At 42.5% G+C, this 15,937-nt stretch overlaps 1 protein-coding gene across 1 annotated transcript in view; it reads right to left on the reverse strand.

Annotated features, from left to right (window-relative positions):
- Positions 1-1,220: 1,220 nt before the first annotated feature.
- Positions 1,221-15,937, reverse strand: part of SYNE2 (spectrin repeat containing nuclear envelope protein 2) — a 200,260-nt gene continuing 185,543 nt past the window's right edge. Inside the window, exons 105-117 of the mRNA XM_009273371.2 lie at positions 14,403-14,540; positions 13,313-13,507; positions 12,190-12,472; positions 11,762-11,830; positions 10,822-10,958; positions 9,731-9,860; positions 8,329-8,540; positions 5,418-5,618; positions 4,919-5,047; positions 4,217-4,405; positions 3,438-3,527; positions 3,172-3,218; positions 1,221-2,341 (exon numbers count right to left, since the gene is read on the reverse strand). Coding sequence (XP_009271646.1) covers positions 2,116-2,341; positions 3,172-3,218; positions 3,438-3,527; positions 4,217-4,405; positions 4,919-5,047; positions 5,418-5,618; positions 8,329-8,540; positions 9,731-9,860; positions 10,822-10,958; positions 11,762-11,830; positions 12,190-12,472; positions 13,313-13,507; positions 14,403-14,540 — 2,046 coding nt within the window. The 3' untranslated portion in view covers positions 1,221-2,115. The remainder of the gene's footprint in view (positions 2,342-3,171; positions 3,219-3,437; positions 3,528-4,216; positions 4,406-4,918; positions 5,048-5,417; positions 5,619-8,328; positions 8,541-9,730; positions 9,861-10,821; positions 10,959-11,761; positions 11,831-12,189; positions 12,473-13,312; positions 13,508-14,402; positions 14,541-15,937) is intronic.

Here is a 15,937-nt window from a genome sequence, read left to right on the forward strand (position 1 = left end):
CGGAGAGCGGCGTGCTGGCTTACAGGCTGTGAAAGCTGCTAGGTCTGAAAGCGCTGCCAAGACCGCGTGTCTTCAGCAGGATGGAGCCTGGGCACTGCTCCTTGGGACTGAGGCCGAGACACTTCGGTATGGAGCTGGCGTATCTTGACCCGTATCTGAGCACAGTGTGGATGTGTGCTACTGTGCCACTACTAAAGAGTGCCAAATCGTAAGCTTTGACTTTCCTAAGCCATGTTGCTAACTTTGCAAGCTTAACTGTTTCACGCGTGTCTTCAGCAGGATGGAGCCTGGGCACTGCTCCTTGGGACTGAGGCCGAGACACTTCGGTATGGAGCTGGCGTATCTTGACCCGTATCTGAGCACAGTGTGGATGTGTGCTACTGTGCCACTACTAAAGAGTGCCAAATCGTAAGCTTTGACTTTCCTAAGCCATGTTGCTAACTTTGCAAGCTTAACTGTTTCACAGTTAATGTATTAATTTAGTTTAATATCCTGGAAATAAACCAGGCTTTTTTTGCCACCATGATTGGGAAGAAGCTGTTGGTTTGCTACAGGGGCTGTCTTTCTCTGAACATAAGAATGCAAAGCAACTTGCTTCATAAATCCCCCTGCCAGAAGATGGGGAATATGCAACCGCCAGTGGTGACAAGTGCAGAAAAGGTGGGAGAATTCTCACAGGCTAACCATAAATTCTGTTTTCTGTAGGTAAGGATTACAGAAATGGGCTAATTCCTGGGTGATTTTCACTGCAACCAAACCCTTTACTATCGCACTGAGCTCTCCTCGATGGGCACCTCCCTCTCCAGCACTGCCGTAACTCCCAGTTTAGAAAATCAGTTCCAGGGTGGGGAAATCGTTCAGCATTTTGACCTAGTACTAAGCACTAGTTGCTTCAACTTTGTATTCTTCCTCCAGGAAATCACAGTCGGTTGCAAAGGAAAGGATGTGTGCCACCAAACACAGGCTCCGCTTCTGAATTTGTCAACGCTTGCTCTGACAAGCAAGAGTGGTCACGCTTCTTCTGACGCTGTTGCGTTAGCATGCAAATAAGTTGACTTATACAGGAGCGGAGAAGTCAGCGCTGTTGGAACACACGGTGGTTGCCTGCCCCCCACTAGACACACCGATAGCCCCTGCAGACATTGGCAAAATTTTAATGACAGTACTTGAACTGTACAACCGAGAAGCAATGGCAACGCTGACTGTACACAGTGTTTCTCTAGCCATTGCCCAAGTGTCAGTTTCATTTTAACGATGAAGCTTATAAAAATGCACCATTCTCTCCCAAGATACTGTACACTATTCAGCAGGTTAAAAACTGAAAAAAAATCTTTCATTAAAAAAGTCATTACGTTATTTGTATACATCAGGGATAGTCTACATAATCATGTTCATCTAGAAAATATGTGCATTATAAACCACTTCCATGCAATGCCACAATTTCGTATTTCAAAGGTGGTGTAAAAAGACAACACAGCAGTCCTAACCACTAGAACACTATATGTAAAACAAAACAAATGTGCATCCTTTTATTGAACGTGTTAGATGAATAAAATACAATAACAAAGATTCAAAAAGATGTAGATTTTTTTGTTTCCACCAAGTGACTACAGTACCAAAAGCTACAGGTAACGTGAGTGTGTGCAGTAATCATTTTAGGCAAAAAGTGCCTCTTCAACTGCTGGTTTGTCGTGCTAACCCGAGACAGACTGCTGTGTTTAAGATGACTGTGATGTGGTTTCTGCATCTAATAACTCAGTATTCAATCACCTTGCAAGCTTGAGAGCACTGCACCTATAAAATAGTGGATCTATTGCATCAAAGTATAAAGTGTGTTGCTTAGAGTTTAAAAATCTATAGAAAAAGTTTGTTTTCCGTACAAAATCCTGAAATTTTGTCAAGATATACATTTTGAGATGTGAAATTTAACACATTCCCTGCGACAGGGCAAGGAGGCTATAAACGTGAGGCATTATTTAGCTGCAGCAGTAACTGCACAGCACAAAAGTTTCTGTATTTAATTATGTGATGTCACTGCTTGATTGATGCTAGCAGCATGAAAAAAGCACCGCAGAGAGTGTGTTTTGGTATAACTGAAGATTCTCGGGCTGCTTTCTAAGTTGGTGGAGGCCCATTGGTGTATCGCAGCATGGGATAGAAAGAACGGGCAAAGTTGTTTGCCTGGGTGCAGCTGTAGTCTTCCTCAGAAGATGGAATCATGCAAGCCAGAAGTAAAAGCAGTAGAAAGAACAGCTGAAGAGGTAAAGCTGCTCGTAATACACGGTAAAAGAAGGAGGGAGACCAAGGAATTGCTTGACTAGGTTGTGGATGGCTTTCACCTCTGAAAAGGAGAAAAAAAAGAAAAACAAAATAGAAAAAGAAAAAAAAAAGGCACTTCAGAGTTTGAATTAAACAAGTCCTTTTAACTCCCTCTCTAGGGTCCCCCCTACCCTTCCAAGATGCAGGGCTGCGTATCTACAGGAGAATGCACTGCACATGAAACACTTTAACTATAACTTGAAAGCGTGCAAGACTGCTCAGTGGGAAGCCAGCTGCTGGCTTGGGTTTACTGTCCTTGCTACTGAAGAAGAAACATTTCTTCGTAATAGCTTAGATCAGTGGGTTTTTACCCTATTTTCAGATGCAAACTTAAGTTTTCCCAGCAGACAAACCAACCACTCTAAATACATGTTGAAATATAAAGGAAAGCCACTGTTCAGACTGACTGGGCTCTTCTTTGCCTTGGCATTACTGAGATCTATCCTTTGAACAGACCCTAATGTACTGGGGGTGAAGTTCTCCCTTTGTCCTTCATGGTTTGTTTGTAGTAAGTGGCTCTAAGCTGCAAATTTCTTTGCCCAGGTATGCTGGTGGAATTAAAGGAAGATTTAAAACGAAAATATTCCCCCATTTGGCACAAAAAATATTTTCTCAAGAGTAAAGAAAGCCAAGGTTGCACATTGGTGCAGAGGTCTAGGAGCAGGAGTGCTAAACCATTCACCAAGGTGCAGCCCAGAGCTGGTAGGTAGAGGAGACGCTACAGGTAGGCAGAAATCACCTCCACCTGCATGTCAACCTATGAGGAACAGCTGCCCAGGTTTCTGCTGGCACTCAGCTCGCCCCTGCCGTTTTCACTATCCTTCAAGAGATCAGGCTAATATAAAATAATACCTTGGGCTGCTGCTGTTTCTGCCATCTGCAGTTCTCCTTACAGTGATCTGTTGAGAGAAATAGCTTTTAGTACCCAGCTTTCAGAAACTACAAGGAATTTCTCTTTCTCAAAAAAGACAGTGGTAGACTTTAAAGTACTGTTGTAAATTCTGTAATAAGGTACATGCATCTAAAAGGTAGAATCATTACATTTGAGGAACTTTCAGGCTAAATATGTCAAAATATGCTATATGCTGATAGCAAAATATTAGAAAAAAAGTACTTGCCTTCTTCACAGCAGGGCTGGATTTCGCTGCGACTGGATTATAGACTCCTGAGTCCAAGTCATCTGGAACTAGCAGGAATGCTCTGGTATCCTAAAAGGTAACCACACCTTCCTCTTTAAAATGCACGTTCAACACTCACAACAGATGAAGTGCAAAGAGCCATCTTTCATCGCCTCTCTGCAGGTGCACAGCCCATTGCCTCTTTAGATGCGCATAACCAGTGGTAAACATGCTCCAGTTCTCCAGCACGAAGAAATGTTTTACTGTGCACAACCCGGAGGAATTACAGTGGAACAGGTGCGTACAGGTATTAACCTGAAAATATCTCTACCTGACAGCTCTCAGGATAAGCAATGTATTGCTATGACTACAACTCCTATGTGTTCGTTACACACTCCTAGCGTGATACTTGGTACGGATCATAGGATAATTCAGGTTGGAAGGGACCGCAGGAAGTTCATCTAGTCCAACCTCCTGCTCAAAGCAAGGTCAGCCATGAGACCAGACAGAAAGCCTTACTCGAGGCTTTATCCTGTCTGCTCTTCAAACCCCTCAAGGATGGGGACTGCACAACCTCTCTGGGCAATCCATTTCAATACTGTACTAGCCTCGTGGTGCTGAAGTCTTTCCTAAAGGCAGACTTAATTGTTCTTTTTTCAGCTTATGAAGGCGGAAGTACTTAAGTTTTAAGTCAGTCTTTTATAAATACCTTTACTCTTAATATGTTATTACTTTTCAGTAAGAAAGATCCATGAACAAGTATTTGAACTCTGACTCACCAGATTTCCTTGTATTGTTTTTAAGTCATGTGAAACTTGTTCAATAAGCTGTTTCAGTTTCCTTCCAATTACATGGACCTTCTCATCAGCTTCAATGTAATCACCATCTGATTTAAGCAGCAGGTAAGCAGCAAGTTCTTGAAGCGAGTTTACTTTAAGCTGTTGTTCCAGCAGCTCTTTCTCCAGTTGCTTAGAACAAACAAACAAACAAACAAACAACAGTGCAACAGACTGTTACTCTCAACTTTAAGGATGTTCTCATAAAAGGAGGAACTCTGGAAGGCTTTAAAGAACAACTCAACCTGCCTGAGAATCCGCAATACACAGGAATGGCTATTACAGCTACATAGGAAACGAAGTTCTCTTGAAGAGATGGGTTGTACCCGCTTGAACTAACATTTAGAAATAGTTCTAGCAGTAATTAATCCATATCGAAAAGACATTAAATCTTGGAAATTGGAAGTCTTACTGCAGCATAAAGACTGTTCATAAGGAACTTAATTATGATGCATAATTACAGAAAAAATTCCTCACATAGGCAATGTCTTAGTCCATTTCAGAAACCTGCCACGTGCCTGAATACAGCAGGTTCAAGGACAGGATGCAGACATCTTGAAAAATAAACATATTGCTCTTCATTTTGTGGTGAGAGCTACTGACTCACTGGAAGAGCTGAAGTGCTGTAGTCAAGACTACACTTACCATTAGCTCCTTTTGGCATTCCAGTATTGTATTGAGGTCAGCGTTTGGATCTGTGATTTGTGCTTCATTCCTTCGGCTATCAGCACTTGCTAACCACAGGATTAGTTTTTGGCTCTGATCATGGAAGTCCTAGAGAAACAAAAGATTTGCACATAAGAGAAAAAACACTTTTGCTGTGCTTTCACCTGGCTTTGCCTACAAACAAAATGACCAGCCCAGATTAGACAGAGCCAACAACAAATTCACGATTAGTGAGGCTACAGCAACCTAGTTAAACTATTCCACCTATGTAATAAAGGATATTATGCAGTTCAAAGATATTTTTACCAAACCCTTTAAACCCAACAGAGTCAAGTTTATAAGAAAATTAAGGGTCTCGGATTCTGAGCAACCATTCCACTAATGCGCAGGAATTACCCCTCTGCCCTCTCCCCTTATCTTCCCTGCAGTAGCACCCTAAAGAGGAGTCTTCCCTTATAAGCTGGCATGTGGTATGCACCTGGCAATGCAGTATGGCTTGCTGTAAACCTTTCCTCCAGTTGTGCAGTGCATGAGTTGCTTTCTCCCAATGCAAGTTCACCTTCCGAAGCCTGTTCTGAAGTTCTTTGAACTCCGTGCTATCCGATTTCTGGAATTCTTTGCTGCTCAGGTTAACAGAAAGCACCACTGCCTTGTAGTTATCAAACGCTTTAAGCATGTCCTGGTAGAAAAAGCAGATTAGGAGCTTCTATGAATGATGAAAAACATGTTGTTTATTTACAATAAAACTACACCCTCAAAAGAATCACAGGTATTGCGGAAAGCTGTTTGAATCTGGTGGCTTTTCAGACACTGCTAAGGAACATACTAAGGTAGGTGGCCTTTTTTATGTTTTTTTTTTTTAAAGCAAAACCCTTCACTTTGAAGAAAACAAATCTGGTTGGGCCTGTGCTTCTCCCTAAGTCACAGGCATTATGGCTTAATCCACATCTGCCCTTCATTCCTCTGAGCTGTCTCTTGCCCTGACATTTGGACAAATATTCCCACAGGTCATCACATGGTATTTCCTCTTGATGTATAAAGGTTTTGCTGCCTCAGGATCCTAGAATAATGCTGAAAGGGACATCTGGAGGTCTGTGCTCCATCCTCCTGCTCCAAGTAGGGCCAACTTCAAACTCAGAGCAGGCGGCTCAGGACCTCATCCAGTCAAATTTTGAGTATCTCGCAGGATGGAGATTCCCCATCCCCTCTGGGCCCCTGGTCCCGCACCAGACCACCCCATTGTGAGAAATTCTTTTTCTCCTCTCTAGTCAGAGTTTCTGTCAGCCCATTTCTCTGACTTGTCGAGGTCCCCCCGAATGGCAGCCCCTGCCTGCTTTCCTCCTCTCCCTTAAAATTGCAGGGGGAAATAATAATGGAATTTGCGAAGTCATGGCTGTATCACCTAACCACCTTTATGTTAAGGTAGAGCCTGTATTTTTTAAGGTTTTTTAAAAAAAAGAATGCCAAACAATACCTCGTACCCTCAAGAAGTTTACAGTTTGAATCAAGGGTACGCAGTCTTTTTCAAGTTGTGGGCTCCTGCAGTAGAAAAGTAAGAGCTGCAGGATGAGTCCTGCAATCAACACAGCTCAGATTGCTTTTCTTAGCAGCCTTTGTAACTAAGAGTGTCAATCTATATATTCTCAAGATCTGTGTCCCACTTGTTGAAAACTGCTACTCTAAATTACATTTCACCCAACAAAGAACCCTGTCTCCCTCCTTCAAGCAACAACGTTTCTTTCAATATCAGACAATACAAACGGTCCATCACAGACTTCTAAACACCGGTAAGCCAGTCTGCAGCCAGACTGGCTTTATCCTTATCCAGGACAATTGCGATGTCCTGACATCTCATGAAATTCACGTCTTAGAGCATGCTGGCTCTTTTAGACACCTATAGAAAGCCAAGCTGTCTGAAAAGGAGATTTACAGCCAGCTGGACTCCTCTTAAGAAAATGCAGAAGAGAGAAGGAAAAGTGAAACTCCACTCCTTGAAGAGGTCCGACACCCAACTCCAGCCCAAAGAGAAGCACCTCCCTCCACTCCTGAGGCATCACCGGACCTCTCCTAGCGCTTGGTGCCTAAGCCAGGTTGGCTGATGGAATCAGAGTCGTTCTTACTGGAGTCACACACTGGAGTGCAGAGTCATTCCCCCTGGCCTAATGAATACTCAAGGATGTGTAGGCTTAAGCATACTCCCAACATGCCTAAGAAATCCCTCCTCTGTCTTGCAGAGTGTCTTGTTTGTGAGCATCATCCCGAGTGTGATGCCAGACTGACCAGTAGCCTCAGGATTTGGGTGACTCCATACGAGGCTGCTGGCAGAAGGGTTAGCACACAGGGATTTTGCACTCCCACAAGTGTTAGGAACACTTGCTCTGTCAGAGTTCAACCTGAGGCATTTTGTTACCTAAGTCCTAGGGACCTAGCACTTACATGTACCCTGGTAACCTGCTGGTTCAGCTTGCAGACCTGACTTAGTCCTACTTAATTTATGGAAGCTGAGAGTCACAACAGGCAACATAACATGACCACACATGCTGACAAATGTTCACGTTATTGTCTCTCTAACTGTTCTATTACTTGGCTGAAGATTAGGAGAGACTGAATTTATTTTGTTTCTCGTTTTTAACGAATACATTCTATTCGATGAGAAATCTGCATTTGCTAAGCGAAAAAATGCAACTGCATGTTTTGAAATGATGTATCCTTCAACTATAGGACAAAGGTGCTGTTTAGAGCTAAGATTTCTTGCAAACACCATACTGCTAAAAACCACAGCTTTAGAGCAGATCTTTCTCAGTCTCCCTGTTGGAGCTACAACACCCCCCCCCTTCCATTAATTCAATTAAAAAAAAATCAGCCTAGACTTTGTAGCCTGTAGACCAGGCTAATTTTCAAGCCCTTTCTGGTTTGCATAGAGGGGAATGGCACAGAACAAGGAGAAAATGCCAGTATCACCGCTCAGAACACCCAACCCCTCCAAGACAAGGCCTGACCCTAGGCATCTGGGGAGTCTAAGCCTTCATCATTTAGCTTTTTTTTGTTTTTCTAAAACAAAAGGCCTAAAAAGAGAAGTTTGGGGCTGAATGCTTTGTTTGAGTGCAAATAAAGTGTCTCTGCAAAAAAACAGAAAGGGAGAGGTTTTTATTTCAGCCTGGCTGCCTGTTGTACCTAGGCATATTGCCTGCAAATCTCTGCATATGAAGACAGAAGCACCTCGTTTCACTACTCTCTTTAGTCCTCTTAGCTGAAAACAGCTTAGCTCCTCTGTGGCATACGCACATTGTTATTAGCATTCATGCTGCCAACAGATCCTAGGAGCACAAAGGCAATGATAAAGAGCATGAGCATCTTGAAATCCCGCTTCTCAGTATGCCATAACTTACTTTCAATTTCTTGACCCTTTGTTCCAACGCCTGCATGCTGGTTGGAGGTTTCACTTTTTGTAGCTCTTCCAGCTCCTCCTCAGTTTTATCAAGCCAAGCAGACACGTCGCTGATATCTGAGTTCAGCTGCTGCCACTGCTGCAATTTCTGTTTCATCCTAAGTTTATTTCTGAGGTCTTGAGCTTGGATGAGCTCCCACCTACCAATAATGCCTACAAATGATACAACAACACACATTTAAATTTTCAGTAAGGTGAAAAGTGCATAAAACAGATGCAAGGAGTTTTACGAGTAAATTATTCTCCAATCTACTCAAGGCCAAATAATTGCTACCATGTACTACTGTTATCCAGACACATTTTTTCTTGAGATTCTGCAGTCCGTAAGTTTCACATTACTAGTCAAGTTATCCACATAGTAATGCTACCCAGGATTTTAATCACATTAATTGAAGACATTTTAATTCATCTGGAAGAACAGAGCAAATTTAAGGAGACGGAATTCAATGAGCCCAGTTGTGATTTGGTAGACACCAAAATTCATCACGGGACAAAGTATGATCCATCAGTTAGGACTTGGGTTTGTGTTTCATCAGTTCAGTGCTAAAGGAGATGGAGATGCCACCTGTGCGATCACTAACACTATTTCTGGAACCACATCTAAGCCCTTCTCAGAGCTTTTCCTATTCATGCCATGTATGGGACTCAACCCTGGTCTATTTGTGAGACCAGAGACATAAACTAAGTAAGCTGGTGCATATAGCTGCAGTCTTCTTTTTATCACTTGATTCGCTTTTGTGATTGCAGTACAGATGTGTTCTTCTTATAATCTCGAGCACCTGAAACCAGGAATGAGGTCTTAAAAGGTTAAGAGAACCAGCTTGTTGGCCTATTTGGAAGAAAGGACCACAGTGAAGACAGTGAAGAACAGAATACATTACCAGCTTTGACAAAACATTTCTGTAAATGGGAGCTGTAGCATCTTGTTATAAGGAGTACCAATAACTGAGAAAATGAACTGTAGCAATCTTACTTTAGACAAAGAGACACACTTCTTCCGTTTGAAATCTGATTAAAAGTCTCTGAAGTATTCAGTATCACACAAAAGTGAAATTGTTCCCATTCATTCCAAGCAGCCAAGAGATAGAAGTATATTATGAGTGATAAAAATCTCAATTCTGGCAGAAAATGTAAAAGCTTAGAACAGCAAACACAGGTTGGACAGTACCAGGTGAGAAGGCAGCTCAGTGAATCTTAGCAAAATACATTAATTTAGAGGATAGTGGTTTACTTCTATTTTGATCCCAAGGCAAAGGTGCTGCCTTCATGCCATCTCTGCTTTGTCTCCCGCAGAGTCACAGGACAAACACCACAGCACCAAAGCCACTCCTAATGCTCTGTACCTGACGGCTTCTCTGCAGCTGCTATATTCACAAGCTCTTGGTCATCTTGGGGTTCTTCATCACTCATGTTAGCAGACGTAATTTTCTCCTTGTTGATGCTGCTGCTGCTTGCAGAGCTGAGCTGCTTCACCTGGAATGACATTTTGGTGGGTGAGCCCTGCAGGTTAACAAGCCATCAAAGGTCAAGCTTCATTTGTGTTACTTTGGGGTGGCTGGGCTGCCGCTCAGCTCTTGCATGTCAGATTTAGCACTGGGCTTCTGCGTCTTTGCTAACCGTTTATACTGGCTCTCTATGCCTTCTCAGTAAACAAACACACAGCACAGTGATGCTAATTATTTCAAGACTGGACATGGCAAATTTTCAAGAACTAATTATTTCAAGACTGGACATGGCAAATTAATTGCTTTTGCACTACATGTACCAGACAATGTACAGTTGCTCAGGCTCTTTGTTGGATTCCGGGTCTTGGCAATATTGACTCTAAGGCTCTAAGACTGGTTTAACGATGACAAAAGCAGCCAGATACCAGCACCATCTTGTGCCTGGAAGAGTAGTGACAACTGGTCCAGATCCACCGAGTCTGGCAGCTGCTGGTGAAGCCACGGCTGGCAACCAGCCACCAAGGCTGAGGTACCAACGAACAACAGCCATTTTGGCACATTTTTTAGTGCTCAGAAGCAGATTAAATGGTGGGTCGCATGCTAGAAAAGGACCCTTCAAATCGGTCTGCTTAGGAAAGGGAGATATGTCAGTAAATATCAAGGGAAGGTATTCACACCCTCTCCTTGGGGGGTTTAAATTCTCCTAGTCTTGTCCTATGAGGAAGTGAGTTCCTCCAGACACTAACTCTGATCAGGAGCCTAACATGATTGTTCTGAGTTGCTTTAAAGAAGCTTTTCTAATGAGCGGATAGAGACTCTTACTGGTTACCTGAGCCACCAGAAATAATGCCTAAGTTTGCATAAAGCAAACATTCCCCCCACAACTAATCTTTTCCTTGAGGCTGAAGGAGTGAAGAGGATGTAGTTACACAGGAACAACAAACAGACTGTGTAGTACGGGTTCAGTGCCCACAGAGCCTCCAACTCACATAGTCTGGCTTATAGGGAGTACTTGTCTCTGGACCAGACAACACATTTTCAACCAACTCTGCCTGGTTGTATCGGTGTTTCCTGCAGACTGGGCTATCTGGAGAACGCCAAGGATGAGCTTCTGAAACAGACTTTCCTGAAACAAATAAAACCAAAACCATATGCCATGAGTGCAAAATCCCATCTCCACAAGGAAGCTGTTGCTTTGTATTAAGTTAGAAAGCGCTCTGAATAAAATGGCATCAAGTTATGGCATAAAAATGACAGTTTTGCAGCTTTCCTTGCAAAGCATGCACATTTGCAAAACATCAACAGTGTTTCAAAGGTAATGAGATGAGAGCCATGCAGTTATGGGACATTCTGTTTTCTTCTGGAAAATGCTTGAATACAGGTATGAGTATTCAAAAAATAAAAGAAAAAGGCTGCACTGTGGTTTTGGAATGTTTGCATCTCAACAATACTATCACACATCTGCAATGCATTTCAGTAGCGACAAGTATAGACATGTCCTGATTTGGAGAACGTTTGGTCTGGATTTAACAGACAGGACACACACAGTTCTGTCATGCACAAAACACAAAAAATACTTGCAGAGTTGGAACTATTTCCTTCAGTTATTATGCAATCAAAATTAGAAACAACCAAAAAAGTGATACTACCCAGAGCAAACCACCAAGAAAGTACCAAAAGACTTTGGATCAATAAAATGAAATGCACATTAACCACCTTGGCATTTACCAGGCAAAATCTAAATGGTATGTTCTTGACTGCTTCGTAATGTACATGTGAATACTGCAGCGTAAGAACACCATGACAGGATGAGACATGGTGTCCACACAAGGCAGGAAGTCAGACATTACATATGAGAGAGGTTGAGGAATATAGCGTGCAGCACAGGGAGATTGCCATGTTCAGACACATGCATTAGCAGGTGCCTACCAGAAGATGCTTTCAAAGTTTTTGTGGTCATTTTAAGATATGCCTCAGGATTTTCAGTGATTTCTACATCTGAAAAAAGAATAATGTCATTTTCCTCACTATTCAATATTTTCCAACTATTAAAAACAACTGAAACAATGAGGGACAGCAAAGACAAAGAACAAAATAAGTTGTTCGTACTATTTTCATCAAACATTCTTAAAAAGTAAGGTTTCTAAAAACCTTATGGTTCTGAAAATATAAGCTTGGTTTAGACAATACCATTCTCTTCATCAAGACATCTAAGAGATGAGACTGCTCGCGTCTATTAATAGTGCTTGAGAACCAATCAACAACATGGGAGCAAGACCTCAATCCCCCTCCCTTCCCACACAGGGATATCCTGCAGTTGTCCATGTCAAAACAAACAGCTGGCAATTGGGTCTCACCTGACAGAGCACTGTAGTATGTTGCTTCTTCTTCGTCTTCGTGAGAGGAAGAACCTCCCACATCACCTGTGTGATCCCACTCGAGTGGGATGGAGTCAACACTGACAGGGGTTTCACAGCCTGATCTTTCATGACCTTGAGTAGGGGGCATAAGGTGGCAAAGGGACTGTGGTGAAGAGGGCCCCTCACGGATGGCCTTCTTATGCCAGGGATCATTCTGGATTTCTCTGGAGTCTTCTGGATCTGTCTCATTTTCAGAAGTCTCTTTTTCATCATCCAATCCCTAAAAATAAATAACAATTATTGCATATTAATAAGATTTACAATAGATCTACACTGCTTAATGAGCTAATGATTGAGCCACACTACGACTGTTTTGCGGTCGGCTGCAGTAATAGAAGACCACGTGCCTAAAATTAAAGGCAAGCATAATTTCTGCCTCCTTCCTTTTTTGCCAAAACAATCCTCACATTAGCAGCTACCTCCCCTCTTTCAAGACACTCAGCCACCACCATAACATCTCTCTCTAGTTTGCAGGGAGGGGTACCCAGTTCCAAATGGACTGCACAGGTCAGCAATTAAATGATGCTCAGGTAGGGGTGAACAGCTACTCGTAGATGATCATGTTACTTCTCTACCTGGTTTTTTAGTAGATGTTCCTTCTTTTTGAGCCAAAGCAAACTGAGAATCAGCTAAATGTTCCCACTGAAAAGTAAAGAGCATGCTGTTCCCCATTCAGGGTTCCCACAAGAAAGTGGACAGATGGAGCCTCACAAAGAAATCCATAGAGATATTCTAAGCACGTTATTGAAAATAAAGAAAACAAAGTGATATTAAAAACACCAAAAAAGCTTTTGAAGTCCTCAAACCACTACTATCTAAATATTAACCCTGTGAATTACTTCCATGCTATTATCCAGATTCTGCAGATGGAGATCCAACATGAGAGGCGTGAGGAGACAAGACTGGTGACAAAGATTTAGCAAAGCTGGCACAACTACTGAGGAGCTCCTGACCCCTTTGAGCTCAAACCACTCAGTCAAGCTGCTAGTGATAAGCAATGAGCATTGCAGTTCAAACACCAAAATCTTGCCAAAGCATCTAAACAACTGTTGCTTCTTACAGGATGCCTTGAAGTCAGTCTTTGATGGAACCGGGCAACTCGCCCAAACACTTCCTGACAGTATCTATGAAGTTCTTCCAATTCATCTTCAATCAGGGTAGCATCCAAAGGCTCACTCTTCTGAATCAACTGCTCCCCAAAAACGATTAGCTGATCAATCTTATTGGTGTTTAGTGTTATTTCCTGCTGGAAGCCCTATTTGGAACATACAAGAAAAATAATTACTTCCACAACCTCCCTTTCCAGCCTAAGTCCTTCCTTTCTTGCACACTGCAGTGAAAGAAAAGCAGCAATTGACATTGTTGTCTAATTTCATTTGGCAAGTATCTTTTTACTCAAGAGGTCCAGAGGTTTGTTTTATTAGCAGGATTACAGTTCCAAATGAAGTGGCATTTTCCACCCATGTGTACATCAATATCATTGCAGTGTCCTGAGCCTGCAGGGGATCACGGTATGAGAGTTCAGCTAATCAGAGTTTATTTTTCTGTTGGGTACACACAATCTTTTTCTCAGTAGCAAGGAAGTTTGGCTGGTTGGACCTCCAGCCTACACAACAGTAAATCTACATCCCAAAACAATTAACAGTGCAGGAGGAAAGGAGAAATGAGCATATGAGCAGGTAGCAAAGAGCTAGTATGTTCTTTAGAATCATTGCACATGCCTTCTGTCTTATTTCTGTTTGAAAGTCCCAACTACAAACAATGCACTCAGAGGAGAGATCCTACCTTAATGCCAATTTAAAAAAATTCTCACCCGAAAAGAACACCTGAATTTAGGAATGTAGCTTTTACTGTTAACCTGCATATGCTCCTTTCTAGGCCAGATATCACTGCCACTGCCACTCGGTATTACGAGAAAATGGCAGAATAGAAGTGAGCTTGAACACTGAATCTGAATTTAAATACTGTACAGTTTAATCTTGATTCAGAGGATAAGTCTTAACAATTTACTGATGTCTTAAAATAAATATAGCCCTACAGATCCGTTGACTGTTGTGAAGTTCCAGAAAAGTAGATGATTCTGTCAAGAGAGGGCAGCCCAATAGGATCTGCTGGGCTATATTAAACAACTGCTTTATAAGGATACGTACATTTAACTGGCGCATTTTGTCATCAAAGTTACTTTTTGAGAAGTGCTCCACATTTGTCAGCTGGAGGTCCATTTCTGTGAGCCAAACAAGGATGCTTTCCCTCGTCCCCTCAAACTCATCTCTCCGATTGGTGAAGTGCTGAATAAGAAGAAGGGAGCCAGCGTTATAAGACTTCAGCTACTAAAAAAGATGGTCACAGGAGCCCTCCGAAAACAGCGTTTTGTTTCAAAACTGCTGTTCATCTTAAAAGGCCTTCAGGGAACAAATGGCAGCATGTCATGTACAAAAACTGTCCCCTTCCTATAGTGATGCTGGAACAGTGTCCTATGTTACTACACTATTCGTATGGGAGAGGGAATAAAATTGCATCAGTACAAGATGCTTCTATAAAATTATATTCTTACTTCCACACTGTATACCTTCTCCTACATCATTATACCAGTGTAACAGTTATTCGGACTCAGGTTTAACATCTAATTTGTTCTAAATTTAGAAGACAGACAGACAAAGGAAGCAAGCCCCATCTCTAATTAAAGTAATTAAAACTATGACATTAAAATCAGTAAAACAATGGAGAACCTGGATCATGGATGACCACACAAGTGTAATTAATGCATCATTTGGCGTGGAAGCCAGGAGGAGCTCTCTCTGCTGCCATCTCCCACAGAAGCTGCTAACAGACATGCAGCTTGCAGTGCCCCAGTTCTCCTTGGTGGATTTACTGTTCAGGAAGGGGATTATATAACATCCCAAACACAACATCTCCTGACTGCACAGATCAAACCCCATCAGCGCTCTCACAGCCTCATCCACTGACTTTGGGGATCCAATAGTTTTCCCTGTCAACTGCGTGCAGCACTGTTGTATTTAAAAATCAGGCAGTAAGAAGTTTCCTCCAGGGCACAGCACAGAGTATCTGTCCAGAGATCCGTTTAACAAGCAGGACACTTCTTTGAAGTGTCACAAATACACTCTTCAACAACAATCCTCTGTCAGGCAGAAAGCACAGCAGGAGCTGGTGACAGCAGTATGCCTCTCCATCACATCCCCATGTTTAAAGCCTTGTAGATGAATCATAACTTGGCATAAAGTAGAGCTGCGTTGGAAACTCCAAACCGTATCTGCACTGGGGCCCTTTTATCTCTCTGCCTCTTATTTATGGAAAGATGCAAGTGCATGAACGCATCTACCCATGACAAGACTGGGTAAGAGGAGAGTGGGATAGAAGCAGTAAGGCCTGCAACACACCTTAGAATCATAGAATAGTTTGGGTTGGAAGGGACCTCTAAAGGTCATCTAGTCCAACCCCCCTGCCGTGGGCAGGGACAGCTTCAACTAGATCAGGTTGCTCAGAGCCCCGGCCAACCTGACCTGGAACGTTTCCAGGGATGGGGCATCCACCACCTCTCTGGGCAACCTGTGCCAGTGCTTCACCACCCTCAGCATAAAAAATTTCTTCCTTGTGTCTAGTCTAAATCTACCCCCCTTTAGTTTAAAGCCATTCCCCCTTGTCCTGTCGCAACAGGCCCTGCTAA

This window comes from Aptenodytes forsteri, unplaced genomic scaffold (assembly GCF_000699145.1).
Source record: "Aptenodytes forsteri isolate BGI_AS27 unplaced genomic scaffold, ASM69914v1 Scaffold479, whole genome shotgun sequence".
Lineage (NCBI taxonomy): Eukaryota > Metazoa > Chordata > Aves > Sphenisciformes > Spheniscidae > Aptenodytes > Aptenodytes forsteri.